General features: G+C 43.4%; 1 protein-coding gene across 1 annotated transcript; it reads right to left on the bottom strand.

The window, feature by feature from the left end:
* Positions 1-193: 193 nt before the first annotated feature.
* On the bottom strand, positions 194-11,518 carry LOC127232188 (guanylate-binding protein 6-like). Its single transcript, XM_051198177.1, has 10 exons — positions 11,319-11,518; positions 9,856-9,983; positions 8,649-8,758; positions 8,250-8,446; positions 6,593-6,838; positions 5,538-5,818; positions 4,652-4,864; positions 2,408-2,510; positions 1,857-2,050; positions 194-886 (listed from the first exon to the last, which is right to left on the bottom strand). The coding sequence occupies exons 1-10, from the start codon at positions 11,506-11,508 to the stop codon at positions 680-682; spliced, it is 1,869 nt and encodes a 622-aa protein (XP_051054134.1). The 5' UTR covers positions 11,509-11,518; the 3' UTR covers positions 194-679.
* Between the last annotated feature and the right edge of the window lie 3,954 nt (positions 11,519-15,472).

The raw sequence follows: 15,472 nt of genomic DNA, 5'->3' as shown, positions 1-15,472 counted from the left end.
TTTAAAACAGTGGGAAATTCCGTGTCATTGCAAACATGACCATCAATATCATATCAAGGTATAATAGTATTTATTTTAAGCTCTGTTCATAAAATATAAATGGTTGAATTGAGCATTTAATGAATACATTTGTCACTGTGACCCCGATTGCATCCTGGTCTCTCCAGATGAAGCCAGAGCCTAGATTCTCATAGATCTTTCAGAAGCCATTGCATCCATGCATGTGTGTGTATTTGTGTGGAATAGTTGTGTGGTGTTTTGATCAATTTCATTTGATAAAGTATCTCTGGGCTCAACTTTGATTTGAACACAAGAATCCCCACCGAGATTGTGTTTCCTGACTAAGCAGTGGGAGCATATTAAAGTTTATACTGCCAATATTTAAAGTTTATTGCACAAATTAAAGTTTATACCAACTCTTTAAATTTGTCACCATAACAAGTGATGGCTCAGAGGATCTCCCCCATATGGCACTGCAAACCTCACCTATCAAGACATATGTGAATTTGTTTAGATGAACAGGGGCAGGCACTGACGTTCTAGACTGAACAAGCACTTTCATGTTTGCTGAATGAAAATGAGTGTGCACCTTAAAAATGGGACAGATAGTCACAGTCCCTGTGCACCTTAAAAACTGAGAGCATATATACACGGTCTCCTTTCCTATGAGGAATGAGTCTTAAAATAGTGCGGCAATGCCTTTTACAACCTCCACAGCCAGTACAATAGGAGCACAGAGAACTGCAGCAAAGGCATTCAGGGTTTGCTCCAGAAATGAACTGTTTTCTTTTCTTATACTCTCAATCTTATTTTTCAAATTATTTATTTCTGCATTCATTTCCTCAGATTTCTTCTTATATCCTTCTGCAAGCAATGCCTTTTGGACCTAAAAAAGTCAAAGTAGGGACAGAAATTAAAAAAAATTTAAATCCCAAAGGTATTTGTTTAAGAACTTTGTCTTTAGTTTGCTCTGAGAAATGATTTCTTAGATACCAAAATAATTTAGCACAAACAACATTGTCTGTGTTGGAACTATGTCTTGAAAAACTAACACTGGCCCACAGTTGCTGTTTTGCTACCATGATCACTTAGCAAGGGAAGATGATGGCAGCCCACCAGCTGGTTAAGGACTGTGTTCTATGATTTTCAGGTGAACAGTAAGAGAATCATTCAAATTTCCTGTGCCAACTCCAGGAGTCTATCTACCCTAGACTCCAGCAGCCAAGTTCAGAAGCTGTTGTTTGCTACACTCTTCTTGGGTATTTTGGACATTTTATGTCATCATAGAACATCCTGAAAGTTTGTGGGCCCCAGGGCAAACCAATTGCAACTCTTACTGGCTGTACCTGCTTAAAGTATGTTTAATGAATCCTCATGAGATCATCTTAAAATCTCTCACATCAAAAGCTCAAATGTTATCAGCACTGTGCAGTGTCCACCAGCAGCCATGAAGACCTGTATTTCCCAGAATCTAAATATAGAGCAAAAATCAAAGATGCCTTGGAAGAACAGAAATTGGAGTCTTTTATGGATCCAAACAATAACTCATAGCAATGATGCTTCCTCCCATGACCCAGCTGTAACCTTCTCCCCTTGTGTCTGGGAACCCAAGAGCCTAGGCACCAGGGGGATGAGGACCACCATGGGATGAGGACCACCATGGGCATGAGCAGCACCAGGGAGAGGAGGATGACCAGGGGATGAGAACCACCAAGGTATGAAGACCACTAGGGTGGGGAGGACCACCAGGGAGATGAGGACCATGAAGGGATGAGGACCACCAGGGGGAAGAGGGTCACTAGGGGCATGAGGACCACCAGGGGGAAGAGGACCACCAGGGAGAGAGGAAGTCCCACCTGCAGCTGCTTCTCCAGCATCATTTTCTGGTCTTGGATGAGCTGCTCTCTCTCCTGCACCAGCTTCGTCCTCAGTTGCTCTAGGTTTTCCTTGTGACTTCTCTCTTGAGCATCCATCAGTTGCTGCTGCTCCTCCTGCTGCTGCCTTAGCAGCTCCTGCTGCTGCTCGGCCGCCTCCTTCTGGGCCCTCTCCTCTGTCCCAGGAAGATTCAGGGAGGGGAGAAGTGATGGGGGATTCAGGGTGGATAAGGGGAAGAAAGTGATGGGTCAAGTAAAATGTCTACATTCCAGAACCCACAGAGTGTTTCAGATCTGAAAGGAAACTGCAGACTCCACACTGGTCCACACCACGCAGAGAGAGTTTCTGGAGGTGATGGAGGAGACCCTGCCCGTCTGGCTGACACACAGGTGGATTTCCTGTTGCTCTCAGAGTGAGCATCCACAGAAGAACAGAGGGCTGCTAATCAGGGGATGAGTTTCCTGTGGCTTCTATCAGGAAGCCAGTGTGGGAATCTGACCCCTCCTGAAAGCCAGGGGACATGCTCCTGTACCTGCAAGGGCCTTCTCCCCAGCGGTGAGGGCTGTATCTGCCTGCAGGATGGAACTCTCAAGGGTGGCCTGTGACTGCAGAAAGCTCTGGAAGACTTCACTTGCCTGCAGGACCAAGGAGCAAAGAATCTTGATAAATCCTGGGCGGGTACTTGTATGAGTCAGCAGTCTCCACTCTGCCTCACTGGTAAAATGCTATGGTGAAGCCTACAGATGGCCATGATCTTCAGAAGGATGACAGTCTTCCTGGTTCATGGCTCCCCCATTCATCCTAGCTACTGCCACCTATGTCTAACTCTCCCAGACCCAGCCTTAATGGGGTTTACGAGGAGGCTTACAGCAGCTAGATAGGGGTTTGCTAAAATGTTCTGATCTGAGGGCAAAAAGAAATAAGCTGGCTCACACACACAGTCCTCTCATGGCTCTTTATTTTTCAAATGTATAGACTTCCCAAAAGAGTTCTTTCTCAAAATCTCTTTAAGATTTCTCTCTAAAAGCTCTCTCCTCAAAAGTTCTCTCTCTAAAAGCTCTCTTAAAGTTCTCTTAAGTTCCTTCTTCTTAAAGTTCTCCCGAGATCTCCCCTATCCCATAGGCACACTTAACACCTCTCTGACAATAGGGCATGCATATCTCTCAGAGCCAGGAAGTTGGGTAGGATCTTGAGCAAATCAGTGCCTCATGTCTCTCCTCAGGACATGGCTTGCAAAATGCTCTGGCAAACTTAAGTCTCAGGGTGGGGGAACATGACTTGCAACTAGTGTTGTTAACTGATTAAAGGGGGCTTCTCGGCGCTATATCAAAGGGAAAAAGTAAGGCTATGTAGGTGAGATCCCAGGCTGCAGCTCTTACTGCAGATAGCCCAGTTGGAAGGAATTCCTTTCTCTGGGGCCTGCTTGAGAATACAAATATATACCCAGTATATATTCATTCTGGAGTTGATACCTAGGATATTAATTGCTACTTCTGTATTAAATGATAACGGATTCCAACACAGCCTGTCCACGCTGTGTGCAGTTGTGCTCACTGCAACCTATGACGCTCTCAAATATTGCATCCCCATGTGAAATGCAGCATCATTGTGTGGGCTTCACTTCCCTCTGCTCTTGCTGGATGTATTCATGGATGAGCCCCTTCACCTCCTGGGCCTCGTGGAACAGATGTGTAAACTGTCCACAATAGCGTAGGGCATCACCCAGAGCATTTAAGATAACTAGAGAAGGTCTAAGGAAAGAATCCACCATGGTGTCACTGGCAACAATGGAGTAATATGTTAGTTATATCATTACAATTATTGGCACTCCAATGGGACAGTTTAAAAGAAAAGCACCCCCAAAGGGAATGTCGCTATTAGGAGGTGTGGCCTTGTTGGAGCAAGTGTGCTCTGGTTGGAGGAAGTGTGTCACTGTGGAGGCAGGCTTTGAGATTTCATATATGTTCAACATACCACCCCACTGTTCAGTCCACTTCCTGTTGCCTGCAAGATATAGAATTCTCCACTACCATGTCTGCCTGAACACTACCATACACCCAGCCGCCATGATGAAAATGGGCTGAACCTCTGAACTGAAAGCTAGCACCACAATTAAATGTTTTCTTTATAAGAGTTGCTGTGGGCATAGTGTCTCCTCGCAGTGATGGAAACCCTGCCTAAGACAACAATAAGTGGACCATTATGGCAGAACCATGAAGTTAGCATTCAGGGTGCAATAACTTACTTAGTTGCCTCTCACATGGTTCCATCTCAAGAACTAAAGTTGTCTACTTGTAAATTGTCCACACTTAGCGCTTCAGTACCAAGGTGTTGTTTATTTGCTATTTTATCTCTCCTCGATTTCAGAAGTACTCCCTCTTTCTTTAGAAGTGAGTGTTTCCAGGCATAAGTAGTAAGTAGCAGCTATTAAAACCCACATGTGATTACTGGGATGGGCTATGGGTAGAGCATATTGCAAAGCCCTGGGTTTGGTCCCAGAATAAACATAAAGCTAAAGGTATCCTCATGTTTTCTATTTCCCTCAGGCAGTGCTGTGTGCTTAGGTTTTACCACATCCCTTCCCTCTGCTCTGAGCCCCCATGCTCCCTGAACATCACCTTAACCTCTTTTCCGTGCCCCCTGCTCCTCACTCTCACCCCATCCCATGCTCTCTGCTCCTCACCCCTGTCCCATGCTCCCTGCATCTCACCTTAGCCCTTTTCCCATGCCCCCTGCTCCTCACCTTCACCCCTGTCCTGTGCTCCCTGCTCCTCACCTTCACCCCTTTCCTGGGCACCTGCCAATAGTCTTTCTCAATCTCCTCCCTAGTGTCCATGTACAGCCTGTGTCCTCCGGCAACGGAGAATGTCCCAGCTGAAACAGCTTCCGTGAGCGCTTTTGTGAGACCATTCAGTTCTTCCTGGCAGTATTTCTCTGAGGCCTCTTCATTCTTCAACAGGAGATCTGCCCTCTTGAGCACTATGAGCTCCTGCAAGAGAAATGAACAGAGATAAAATGGTATGGAAGGAGTAGAGGAGATACAATACCAGAGACTTGTGAAAGGACCGGTCTTTCTCAGAAGAAAATAATCTAGTTTAGTAAGACTCAGAGTCAATAAATAACCACAATCTGACTTAATTCAGAACCTGAAAACTGCAAAGCCCAAAGCACCGGGGGACTTGACTGTCCTGGCCACTGACTCTCTATTAAAGGCTGGCTGTGTCCTTCAATCTCTTGATTCCTCAAAGCCCTCACATCCCATGGTTCTATTATAATGATGAACAATACAACAAGGAATACTAGGAGATGCCAGCAATGAAAGTCTGGTATAAAAAACTTTGTTTCCTAAGAATGTACAGAAGATGCAACCAGTTCAGAGATAAAGCTGTGGGTGTTCTGGGCACAACTGCAATCCACAGACATGTTGACAGAATCCAACAAAGTATTTATTAAACTATACTGATTTTCTAGCCATTATAGAGATTTCTGGATTAAAGGTACCTGAGGTTTGGGAAGGGTTTATGTACTTTTGTGACTATTCACTACGAACACACAGAATGCTGATCACTGAATGACACAGCACCGTTGGTCGATGAAGGTGCAGCCACACTACAGTCATGAAGGTGTAGAGTCAAGACAGTTAATTGCCAGACAAACATTACCAGCAGCTTCTTCTGGAATTGCTGGTTTTCATCCTTGAAGGAGTGCTCCATGAAGACAGCAATGGCTTCCTTCTCGCAGGCTGTGTGCTCACCCAACAGCTCCTGGAGCGTGTCTGTGGGGAGCCTCAGTCGCTGGGCCATCTGCTCACTGTAGTGGTCAGCTGCCTTCTGTACAGCTGCTGAGTTCTCACGCAGGGCCAGAGTTGTCACAGCATCATCCAGACAAGGCACTGCTCCGCTGTTGATGGCATCCACGTAGGTCATCACCAGAGTCCCCAGCCCTTCACAAACCAGGAGTTTTAGGGGATAAATATGAAGTTATACGTGAATGGGATAGAAGATCTTAAGGCTACATTTCTAAATCTCTCATAGTTACATTTGCGCACTCATAAACACACACTCACATATATACACTCACCTCCTTTTATAAGCTATCAATCTCTTTCATATTGTCCCTTTGTGTTTGTGGCTTTCTGGTTCACAAGGCTAAAAGTTAATATCTATCTCCACCAAATAAATTCAACTGTATAAAACATATAATTTTGCATTTAAAATTTTAAAGAAAATGAATTGTATGAACTAACAAGGAAAAAATCACATTATTTCTTAATAGTATCAACTTACACATTTTAAACATATAAATATAAACATATAAATATAGTATTTATATTCATATTTATATTCAATTTCAAAATTACATTTCACTTTGATATTCAAAAAATAATTAATATAGAAGATATAACCTATGAAAATAAAATATATCAGCTTTAATTGTTTAAACATTGATTTTATTGGTGATTAAGTCCCTTTTCACCAGTGACTTTATTATCAGTTGACAATTTTATGTAAGTATGTTACCAAGATATTCTAGTGAGAAAGTCTTTAAAGAAGGACTTGTAACCTACAATTAAGTAGAAAACATGTATTTTTTTCAGAGTAGGGATGCAAGTATATTATCTTTGTATAGATAACTTTTAAAAATATACACATACTAATAAGTTCAACATATACTACTCTTTGCAGAAGTGTGTTCAAAAACAAAACAAAACACTCACGATTTCCAGTGACCTTAATCCCCTCTCTGAGGGTCTTCATCTTTGCATAGGTGAAGATGTAAGAAACAAAAGCCCTTGTTTGTTCCAGGAACTTAGGATCCAGTTGGTCTTCCGAGATAGTCTCAATTTTTTTTAAGAGTTCCTTGTCATTCGTTGGCCGGTCAAACACAAAGCACTTCCGTTTAGGAAAGAAATGTCTGATGCACTCCCTGGGCAAATTGGATGCTTGGATTCTGGGATTGTTGCCTGGTGTTGGGGAGAACACAGAGCAAAGGGGAAAGTCTTAGAGCAGAGAGCCAATGACGGAGGCCCTTGCTATGTGGAGTGTTCCGCACTCTCGGGTCTCTTTACCATAAACATGCACGCTTCTTTGCATGTCAAAAGTATATCAAGTTTGCACTTGGTAAAAGTCTGGTGAGATATTTCAGGAGAATTTGACTCCCCTGGAAGAGCATATGGGTGAAATTCACAGACCTGAGCATGGCATCAAGCATACTGTTGATGTGTGTCCTGGTGACTGAACAGCGAAAGAGGCTCAATGTGATTTCTGTCCCAATCATTCCTTTGTAGTTAAAGAGCTGTGGGATCCAAAAGAGGAGCCACAAACAAGAATAATGGAGCATAAGAAGTAGCAACAGTAGCAATTCTAAGAAGGGTGCCATGGCCACCAAAGGAAAACTACTTTGACACTGACAGAATTCATTGTTTGAAAACGACAAATACACACTCCTAGAAAATAAGTGTTGTTCGCAGCTGGGGAGGAAAGGCAGGATGATGGGCATATGTAGGACAGGTAAGCCTAGAGATCTGATGTGCATCATTAAGACAGTACTTCAGGAAACTGCTGTGTTGAGAAATTTGTTTCTTTCTCTTATGTAGATGTGTGTAGTGTATGTATACATGTTGTCTGTGTCAGTGTCCATGTGAATGAGATGTGGGTCATGTGTCTGAGTGGAAGCTGGGTTTCTCACATGAAACTGGAATGTGTTCCCACCTATTATGTGTTTTAATATTTTGAGAAAGCAAAGACAGAAGAGTGAAATCAGTGAGCATATCAGAAATGGCATTCCACACAAGGCTTCATCCACTCCAATAGGATTAATAATGTCCATGCAAATAGTTTATAGATCATTAATATAACTGATACTGATACTGTAGCCTGAATAAAAGCAGATTATTGTGATCAATGGTGATGGATACTGAGAAGACATAGACTGAAAAAGAACATCTGTCAGTTTACTTAGAATATAGCTGTTTTGCAGACAACATAACCAATCCAGCATTAAAAAGCCTATGATCCTCCATAAGAAGAACAATGTATAACTCTGTGAAATATATTTTGAGAAATGCTATTTCTTAAAGGAAGGCAGACACAAAAGTAGGCAATACAGAGGCCTGGCCTTAAAGAAGTTTAGACGCTTTACTCTAGATGATAATACAAACTGTAATGAACTTGGCTTGGAATAACTTTGCTATGTTGTAGGCTCTACTTTTCTCAAAAGACATTAAACCCCAGTTCCCAAACATTATCAGCCAATGACCTATCTGCATCTCTGCAGACCTCTATCCCCCTGCAATACAAAAGGACCCCACAGAGGATGGGAGCAGCTCAGCAGATCACAGCCCTTTCCAGACCCCAGCGCAGCCTTCCCTGTACCTGGGATCAGTTTCAGTGCATTCTCCAGGTACTGATCCTCCGTGATGCTGTCTCCATTTATCCTCAGCTCCAGCATGAAATCCCGAACAGTCCAGATGAAGTCTGGAAAGAAACTCACAAACTCTGTGGAATTCTTCATTCCATCAGGACTTGGGGAAGACTTTGCCCTGATCAGCTCCGTGAGTTCTGTGACATAACTGCCATTTGGTTAAGGAGGAGTAAATTCATGCACACATTCTCACGATTCTCTTAGGAAAAATAAATCATGATGAACACTCCTTTCTGCCCCTGGTCTCCTCTGCCCCACCAAAAGCCACCCAGTGACAGCTCAGGTCAGACCCTCCATATGCAATGCAGTGCAGCCAGAGAAACATGGCGGCTCAGGTCCTGACAGGATACTGTAGCTCCTCCAGGGCCTTGTGGTTGATGGTGCTCATGCTGTTGTAGACTAAGGTGCTGCTCAGCAGCACGGCCAGGGCAAAGATCCACGAGTCATTCTTAGAGTCACCCTGGAAGACAGAGGAGGCCAGAGGGCTGAGGGGAGCACTCCTTGGGAGTCCATTCAGAGCAACATGTGGTGTAAGCCCCATGGGCATTATATATGTACATGAAAAGGCTTTGTGGGTTTAAATAAAGACATGTACGCACCCTCACACACAGGTAAAGATCTGGGGACATAAACAGTGGTAGTGAGATACTCAGACTATACAAGGCCCTCATGAAATTCCTAGTGATGAGCAAGACTGAAAGAGACGAGAGCCAGAGGAAGTCTACAGGTCACCATTTTAGTGAAGGTACTTCCTGTCCAAAGGCAAGAGACATGAACACCAATAACAACTCTGACAGTTATAAGGAGAATCTCTTCATTTTATGTTTTTGCTTCCTCGAGTATCCGAAATAAGATAACATACAAAAGCCTAGCACTGTGTTAGGTTCTTAGTATGGTACTCAGTGAAGAACATTGGCATTTCTTATTCTATAAATATATGTGCTATAGGTACAGTACATACTACAGTAAGTGCAGCTCATGAGTCTGATTATATCTAGTGAAATTTAACCAAGGTGTTTTCAGAGAACTACTGTTTCCCACTGTACTTAACCTTTGCAAAATGTGTGTGTGTGTGTGTGTGTGTGTGTGTGTGTGTGTGTGTGTGCATGTTCCCATGGGAGGATGACATGTGTTTAAGTATGTGTGCATTCATGTGAAGGCATGAAGTTGGCACTGGGTGTCTTCCTTGATGAGCCCTACTCTATTCACTGAGGCAGGGTCCCTCACTGAACCTCTAGTTCACTGGTTTGACTAGTCTGGCTGGCTAGTTTCCCCCAAGGGATGCCCTGTCTCCACCCACCCAAGTACAGGATCACAGGAGACTATGCTGAAAACAACAACATTGACCTGCTCAATTAACTTGTAATATATTGGATCTAATCACTCACTCCAATTTCCAGAAACAAAAGAATATTTTGGCTGCTAGCATGAAGTTTGATTTTTCTCAGCCACCACAGTTCAGGCTGCAGACATCACAGACAGATAACAACAGATTACAAACAGCAAAGAAAGAGAAAAACATAACCTAAAAGAGACCAACCTGAACACTAACCTTACCTTTTCCACGTCCCCCAGGCCCTCGGTGTCCAGGAGGACCAGGGTGTGCTTTGACTTGGTGGGGTGGGGCACACACCACATCCAGATGCCCTTAGTTTCAGACTGCACAGTGGAGCCCAGAGGGAAACCTAAGGGAAGGTGGGGAGTGTTCTGTTTTGCATGTGGTGGAATGTCTTCCACAGCCTTGTGCGCTAAATGTTTGATGACCATCTGGTGGCACTATTTAGAGAGGTACTAGAGCCTTTGGGAGTTGGGACCTAGTTGAAGTAAGGAGGTCATTGACTTTGAAGGTGATAATTGATCCCCAGAACCTTCCTCCTCCCTGCTTCTTGTCCACCATGAGCCACCTCTACGAAGGCTAACCTTCTCCCTTAGCATGAGTCCAGACAATGGAGTGAGTCTCTGAGCTGAACAATGATAAATGCAGGCTCTTAAGTTGTTCTTGCTGGAACTACGGTCACAACTACATGAAATGCAGAGGATCCTCCCAGCAATCATGTTTCAAAATCCTACTGTAAATCCTACCATTTAAGAAGGTAATTTCTCTGTTTTCCCAAGACTCTCTTATTACATCACCTGTTTCAAACTATAGGGAACATTTAACAAAAGGGCTCCAAATGGAAATAAATAGGCATCCAAGAATCAGCCAACATGGAGGGCTATAGTAACTGTAATACAGTATTCTGAAGCCAATAAAGTGTCAGTTACCATAACCCTAGCACTTAGGCTGGGAAAGGAGTATAGTATTGCCACTGGTCCAGCACTAGCCTGAGCACCTTGGCTATCACTAGGCCAATCAGGGCTAAGTAGCAAAATCCTATCTCTTGAAAATAAAGGTCTTCAGATGTGTTAGAGTCACCTGTAAGGAGAGAGTTGCAAGGGAAAAGGTTTATTCCCCTTAATTAATTAATAATCAAAATAACTAGCAAGACAAAGTAACACATGCCTTTAGTTCCATAACTCAGGAAGTAGAGACAATTGGACCTATGTGAGTTCTGAGGTAGTCTGACCTACATAATAAATTTCTAGCTAGCTAGGGCTACACAGGGAGACCCTGACTGCAGAAAAACAAAGAGAATGAATGAATGACTAAAGCTAAGACAACCCAATGTGATTTACAAATAAAAGTTTGTGAAGTTCAATAAAAATGTTTAAGGTCATACCTTGCCAAATATTCTTGTATTACTAAGGAAATGATAAAGGAAAACCCTTTGCATGGAACAGGGAAGTGACACATAGGACCCCAGTGTCCAGAGAATTAGAGAAGATATCCCCTTGAACACATGCAGGAGAGATCTTCCTTAATATAAGGAAAGGTTGTAGGAACAAATACTGTAGAATAATTTAGCTATGAAACGAGCATGAAAGGGTGGCTGTGCTGAGAGGAGTTGAGCTTTCTTTGTTAGGATGGGAAGGAGATGCAAAACAGACAGAAGTTGGATTGAGCCATTAGTGGCACTCACCGCAATTCTGTCCTGCCAGACGGTTCATCAGGTAGGACTTCCCTGTACGGTACAATCCCACGATGGCCACGACTACCACTGGCTGAGAGATTTCATCTAGAATCTCCACAGCTTTCTGGTTCACAGACAGCTGCTCAGTGTGATTTTCCACCAGACAAATGGGAGCCATCATTTTTGGTCCACTGGCCATAGCAACTTACCAACCTAGGAGAATCTCCCAACACAAATGAATCACAGTTACTCTGTCTCAGCATTACCCAAGCACTCAGCAACTTAAGACCTGGGAGACTTCTACATCATCAGCATGTAATTTTACATCTGCAGGCTAAAGGGGACTCTCCATCATTCACTCAAATTTCTAAGGAAGCTTTGTGGGGACACTCACTGCTCATTGAGTTTCACTTCAATGTAAGAATAAAGCCAAAACGTTGAACTGCTCTGAAGCCCTATGACATGCTGAGCCATACAAAGGATACCTTTAGTATGCGACTTCGTTGAAATGGAAAAGCATCTACAACATAAATATCCTTAGACCCATGCAAGACCGTTGAGTTTCAAAATCCCAAGTAAGCAGCTCACAGAGAATATTACAACCGTGACAAGCAAGCAAAATGACAGACCACTTAGTTCTAAGCCTGGGTCTTTCCATGAACAGACTTTTAAAATGAGGAAATAGGAGCTTCAAAATGCAACTCTAATACCATAGCAGCTACACAGATAGCCAACCGAAACAATGCCACAATCATAACGGTAGGAAATTACAGGCTCTCTCTGCTTCCCTTTCCTGCTTCTCTCCAACCTAGTACAGACTTGGTTTGCGGGGAACACAGAAGACTTTGACTGCAATAGGCTAACCCAGGGCTAATGTTTCTGGTATCTGTTTTGCCTCACATGGACTCAGGATATCACACTCTTGAATGTGAGACTGAAAGCTCAAGTTATAAATTAAAAACTTTTGTGCACTGAAAGATTATATCCAGAGTAAAAGGGCAACCCAAGAGTGGGTGAGGAATATTAAATATTTCCTATGTTTTAATGGGTTAATATCTCAACAAAGACCTCCTTCAATTTTTCATAAACCACTCAGCTGAAGAGTAGGCAAAGCAAAGCACTGAACCAGACATTTCTCCAGAGGAGGTTTGCAAATGGCCATAGACACACAAGACAATATTCATTGTCACCAATTGCCATGAAAAAAAAAAAATTGCGAGGCACATTAAAATTGTAAAGATTTTGTTTTAAAATGATTCAGTTGTGAATCGAGAAAAACTAGATTGAAAGATAAAGTGTTGGCTTTCTAATGAGAAAAGGTCAAAGGTCAAAGTCTATTGGGAAAATGAGGAATCCAAACAAAGAAGCCATTTAGGTATAACGCTCCTTCTTTTGGGTGTCAGGGGAGCTCGTTTCAGACTTGTCCTCATGGAATCTCATGTGCGTTGACTACTCAGGGTTAACTGAACTTAACTCTTGCTTCTGTCAAACTTAAGCATTTGCTTGAAAACAGATTTTTGTCTCGCTTGTTTGTAGTTTAAGCAAAAATGAGGTTATCTCAAGGCTCAGTTGGTTTTGTTGCTCAATAATCTGTCAGGCCCAGCTTTCAGGAAGTGCTGCTGGAAACCGCAGGCATCGTTTCATACCCAGTGGGACGACTATCACATAGGACAAAGCCAAGGTAAGTGAATGTCAACCAGGATCTGGAAAGGTAGACTTTTGCAGTGTTATTATTGGAAGAATAAAGTACAATATCACAGTGGAAAATAGTATTGCTATCTTTAGAACATTAACTATAATAACATGGGATCCAATTCCACATTTGCTTATTTATACACAGTACATGAAAAATTGCAAACAAGGACTCAGGCAGACATTAAGCACCAATGATTGTGGTAGCTATATTCACAATACCCAAAATGTGAAAACAATTTCCCACCGACAGACAGACAACTTACCATAATGGGGATAGCCCACACAATTGGATATAATTACTCAGAGAAATGGATGACATTCTACTGCATGCTACAACATGGATGATCTTTAGGGGGACATTGTACCAAGGCAGGGGATGTTCAGAATCCTGAGAACTCAAATGCAGGCAAAGTCCCTTGAGAATGACCAGCCTCTCTTTAGCATACTCATGAGAGCATGAAAAGATGCATACACTTGTATGGGGTGGGGACATGTATGTACTTTGCTTAGTGAAACTCAGTGGTATATGAACTAAATGTATTTTCAAATAGATATTTTTACAATCCTACTCTGAGTAGGGTGTAATTTAGAGACAGGCGAAACTGTTCTCTTTAGATTACAATTGCCTCTTAGCTCCTTGGCAAAGATGCTGTTTTTCTGTAGACCAGAGCTATAGCAGGGCCTAGCAAAGCAGGCAGCCTCCCACCCAGGACTCTCCCTGCTGCACTTGCCACTGTGCTGAGTTGAGGACATCGGAGGAGCATTGTATTCAGAGACCTTAGAGTGTCAGGCTGCAATTTTGCATGTGTCACCCACCAAAGGGGACAAACTGAACTCCCCCAGAACTAAAGCCAGCTACAGATTCCTGAAGACCAGACAACAGTCAGCCTGCTCTACTAGCCTCTGTTGCCATTGAGTCAGATCAAGTCAAGGTCAAGACGAAATTGCTTGTAAAGTAACCCCCCTGATCCCTTCCCTGCCGGTCCCAGCCCAGTACTTACCTGCCTGGTGCTTGCCCGCCCCTTGTTCTTACCTCTTCTCTTTCTTCTGCTTTTCACTCCTCCTTTATATAAGCTGAGGGGGCCCAAGATCACACACACACACACACTGCTGCAAATCTGAAATTGAAAGTAAAGTCATTTAAGGTCTTGCAAACAATGAACGATGGTGATTCTACAACCTTCCAGACAGGGTTGAGATGGGGTCAGGAGAGCAATAACTCCAGACCTCAACTCTGGAGAGGGGCACCAACCAACACCTCTCTTTCCCAGCATGCAATGGTTTTGAAGACTCTTCCACATATGTCCTCCCCCAGCCCCATTACACTAGAGCTTCCTAGACCCGCAAGACAAACAGAAACCCGTGCACAAACATACACAAAGCCATGTGATTCAACACTGTAGTAAGACTCTTTTCCTTAGTAGGAATGCCAGAATGTTTTCTTTGTGCAGAGTTTTGAGTACTGTGAGTGCGTATTTTCTAATACAGGGGGAATTTATCAAGAAAACATTTTTTAAATGAAATAATTAGAGCTGAGAGTGTTGGCATGCACCTTTAATCCCTTTAATCCCAACACTGGGGGGGGGGGGGCAGAGGCAGGAAGACAGCCAGATCTATGGAAAAGTCCCTGTCTCAATACATAAACAAGGGAGAGGCCTCTCCAGTACCCTCAGTCCTCCTAGCTGAGAACTGCCTCAGGGGTCTTTAAATGTCTCTTGCTTACAGGCTGGGCTAGTGAAGATGGATATGCCATCACAACTTGGAGAGAAGTCTGAACAAGAAGATAAGAAGTAGGCAGGCATGGCAAGGTCTGGAGCCCACCATCAACTCTGGCAGCATTACACAGTGGTTAGAGAACAGGGTAAGAGGGGATGAATGACATGATATGGGCAGTAGCTGGGACTTGGGAAACCGATCTGGGTCATCTCTTCTGACCAGGGCAGATGCTCCGCGTCATTTTGAGTGTAGGATTCCAGGTAACTGGTATGCCCCAAAGCCATGGAGTGAGGCCTACTTCCTCCAAGGTTTATTTGTTGTTATAACCATCCTGATATGCAAAGAGTGTGTGCTTGTTTAGAAGGACACATTTATTGTGAAGTGATTGAGGTGCTATGGAAGCCGGTTCCAAGATGATGTTGTGTAAGGAGAGACATGAGTGACAACAGGAGTGAGTCACTGGGGGAAGGACTCTTGACTTCCCCTGTCCTTGGAGAGAGACCCCAGAGGGCAAAGGTGCTAACAGGAGCTACACAGCACAAAAGATGACATACATTAAACACATAGGGCAAAGGAAGCTTCAGCATGAGCGTGGGCTGCCGTGTGAAGGATGATACAGAACTTCTTTTCCTGAAACAGGAAGCTCTTCCAGGGATTCAGACCCAGATGGATTGATGCCACGGAAGCCATTAACTGCATGACTGCATGCTGAGGTGCTCACACAGCTTTCACTGTCCTTCGCTACTTGCTTC

Source organism: Phodopus roborovskii, unplaced genomic scaffold, assembly GCF_943737965.1.
Source record: "Phodopus roborovskii unplaced genomic scaffold, PHOROB, whole genome shotgun sequence".
Taxonomy (NCBI): domain Eukaryota; kingdom Metazoa; phylum Chordata; class Mammalia; order Rodentia; family Cricetidae; genus Phodopus; species Phodopus roborovskii.
This window is presented reverse-complemented; position numbering and strand designations above follow the sequence as displayed.

Coding starts and splice junctions, on each gene's coding strand:
- LOC127232188 (XM_051198177.1), bottom strand. CDS start 11,508: ATGGCCAGTGGACCAAAAATGATGGCTCCCATTTGTCTGGTGGAAAAT. Junction 9,984..11,318: donor TCTGGCAGGACAGAATTGCG/GTGAGTGCCACT, acceptor ACCTTCCCTTAG/GTTTCCCTCTGGGCTCCACT. Junction 8,447..8,648: donor AAGGCCCTGGAGGAGCTACA/GTATCCTGTCAG, acceptor ACCAAATGGCAG/TTATGTCACAGAACTCACGG.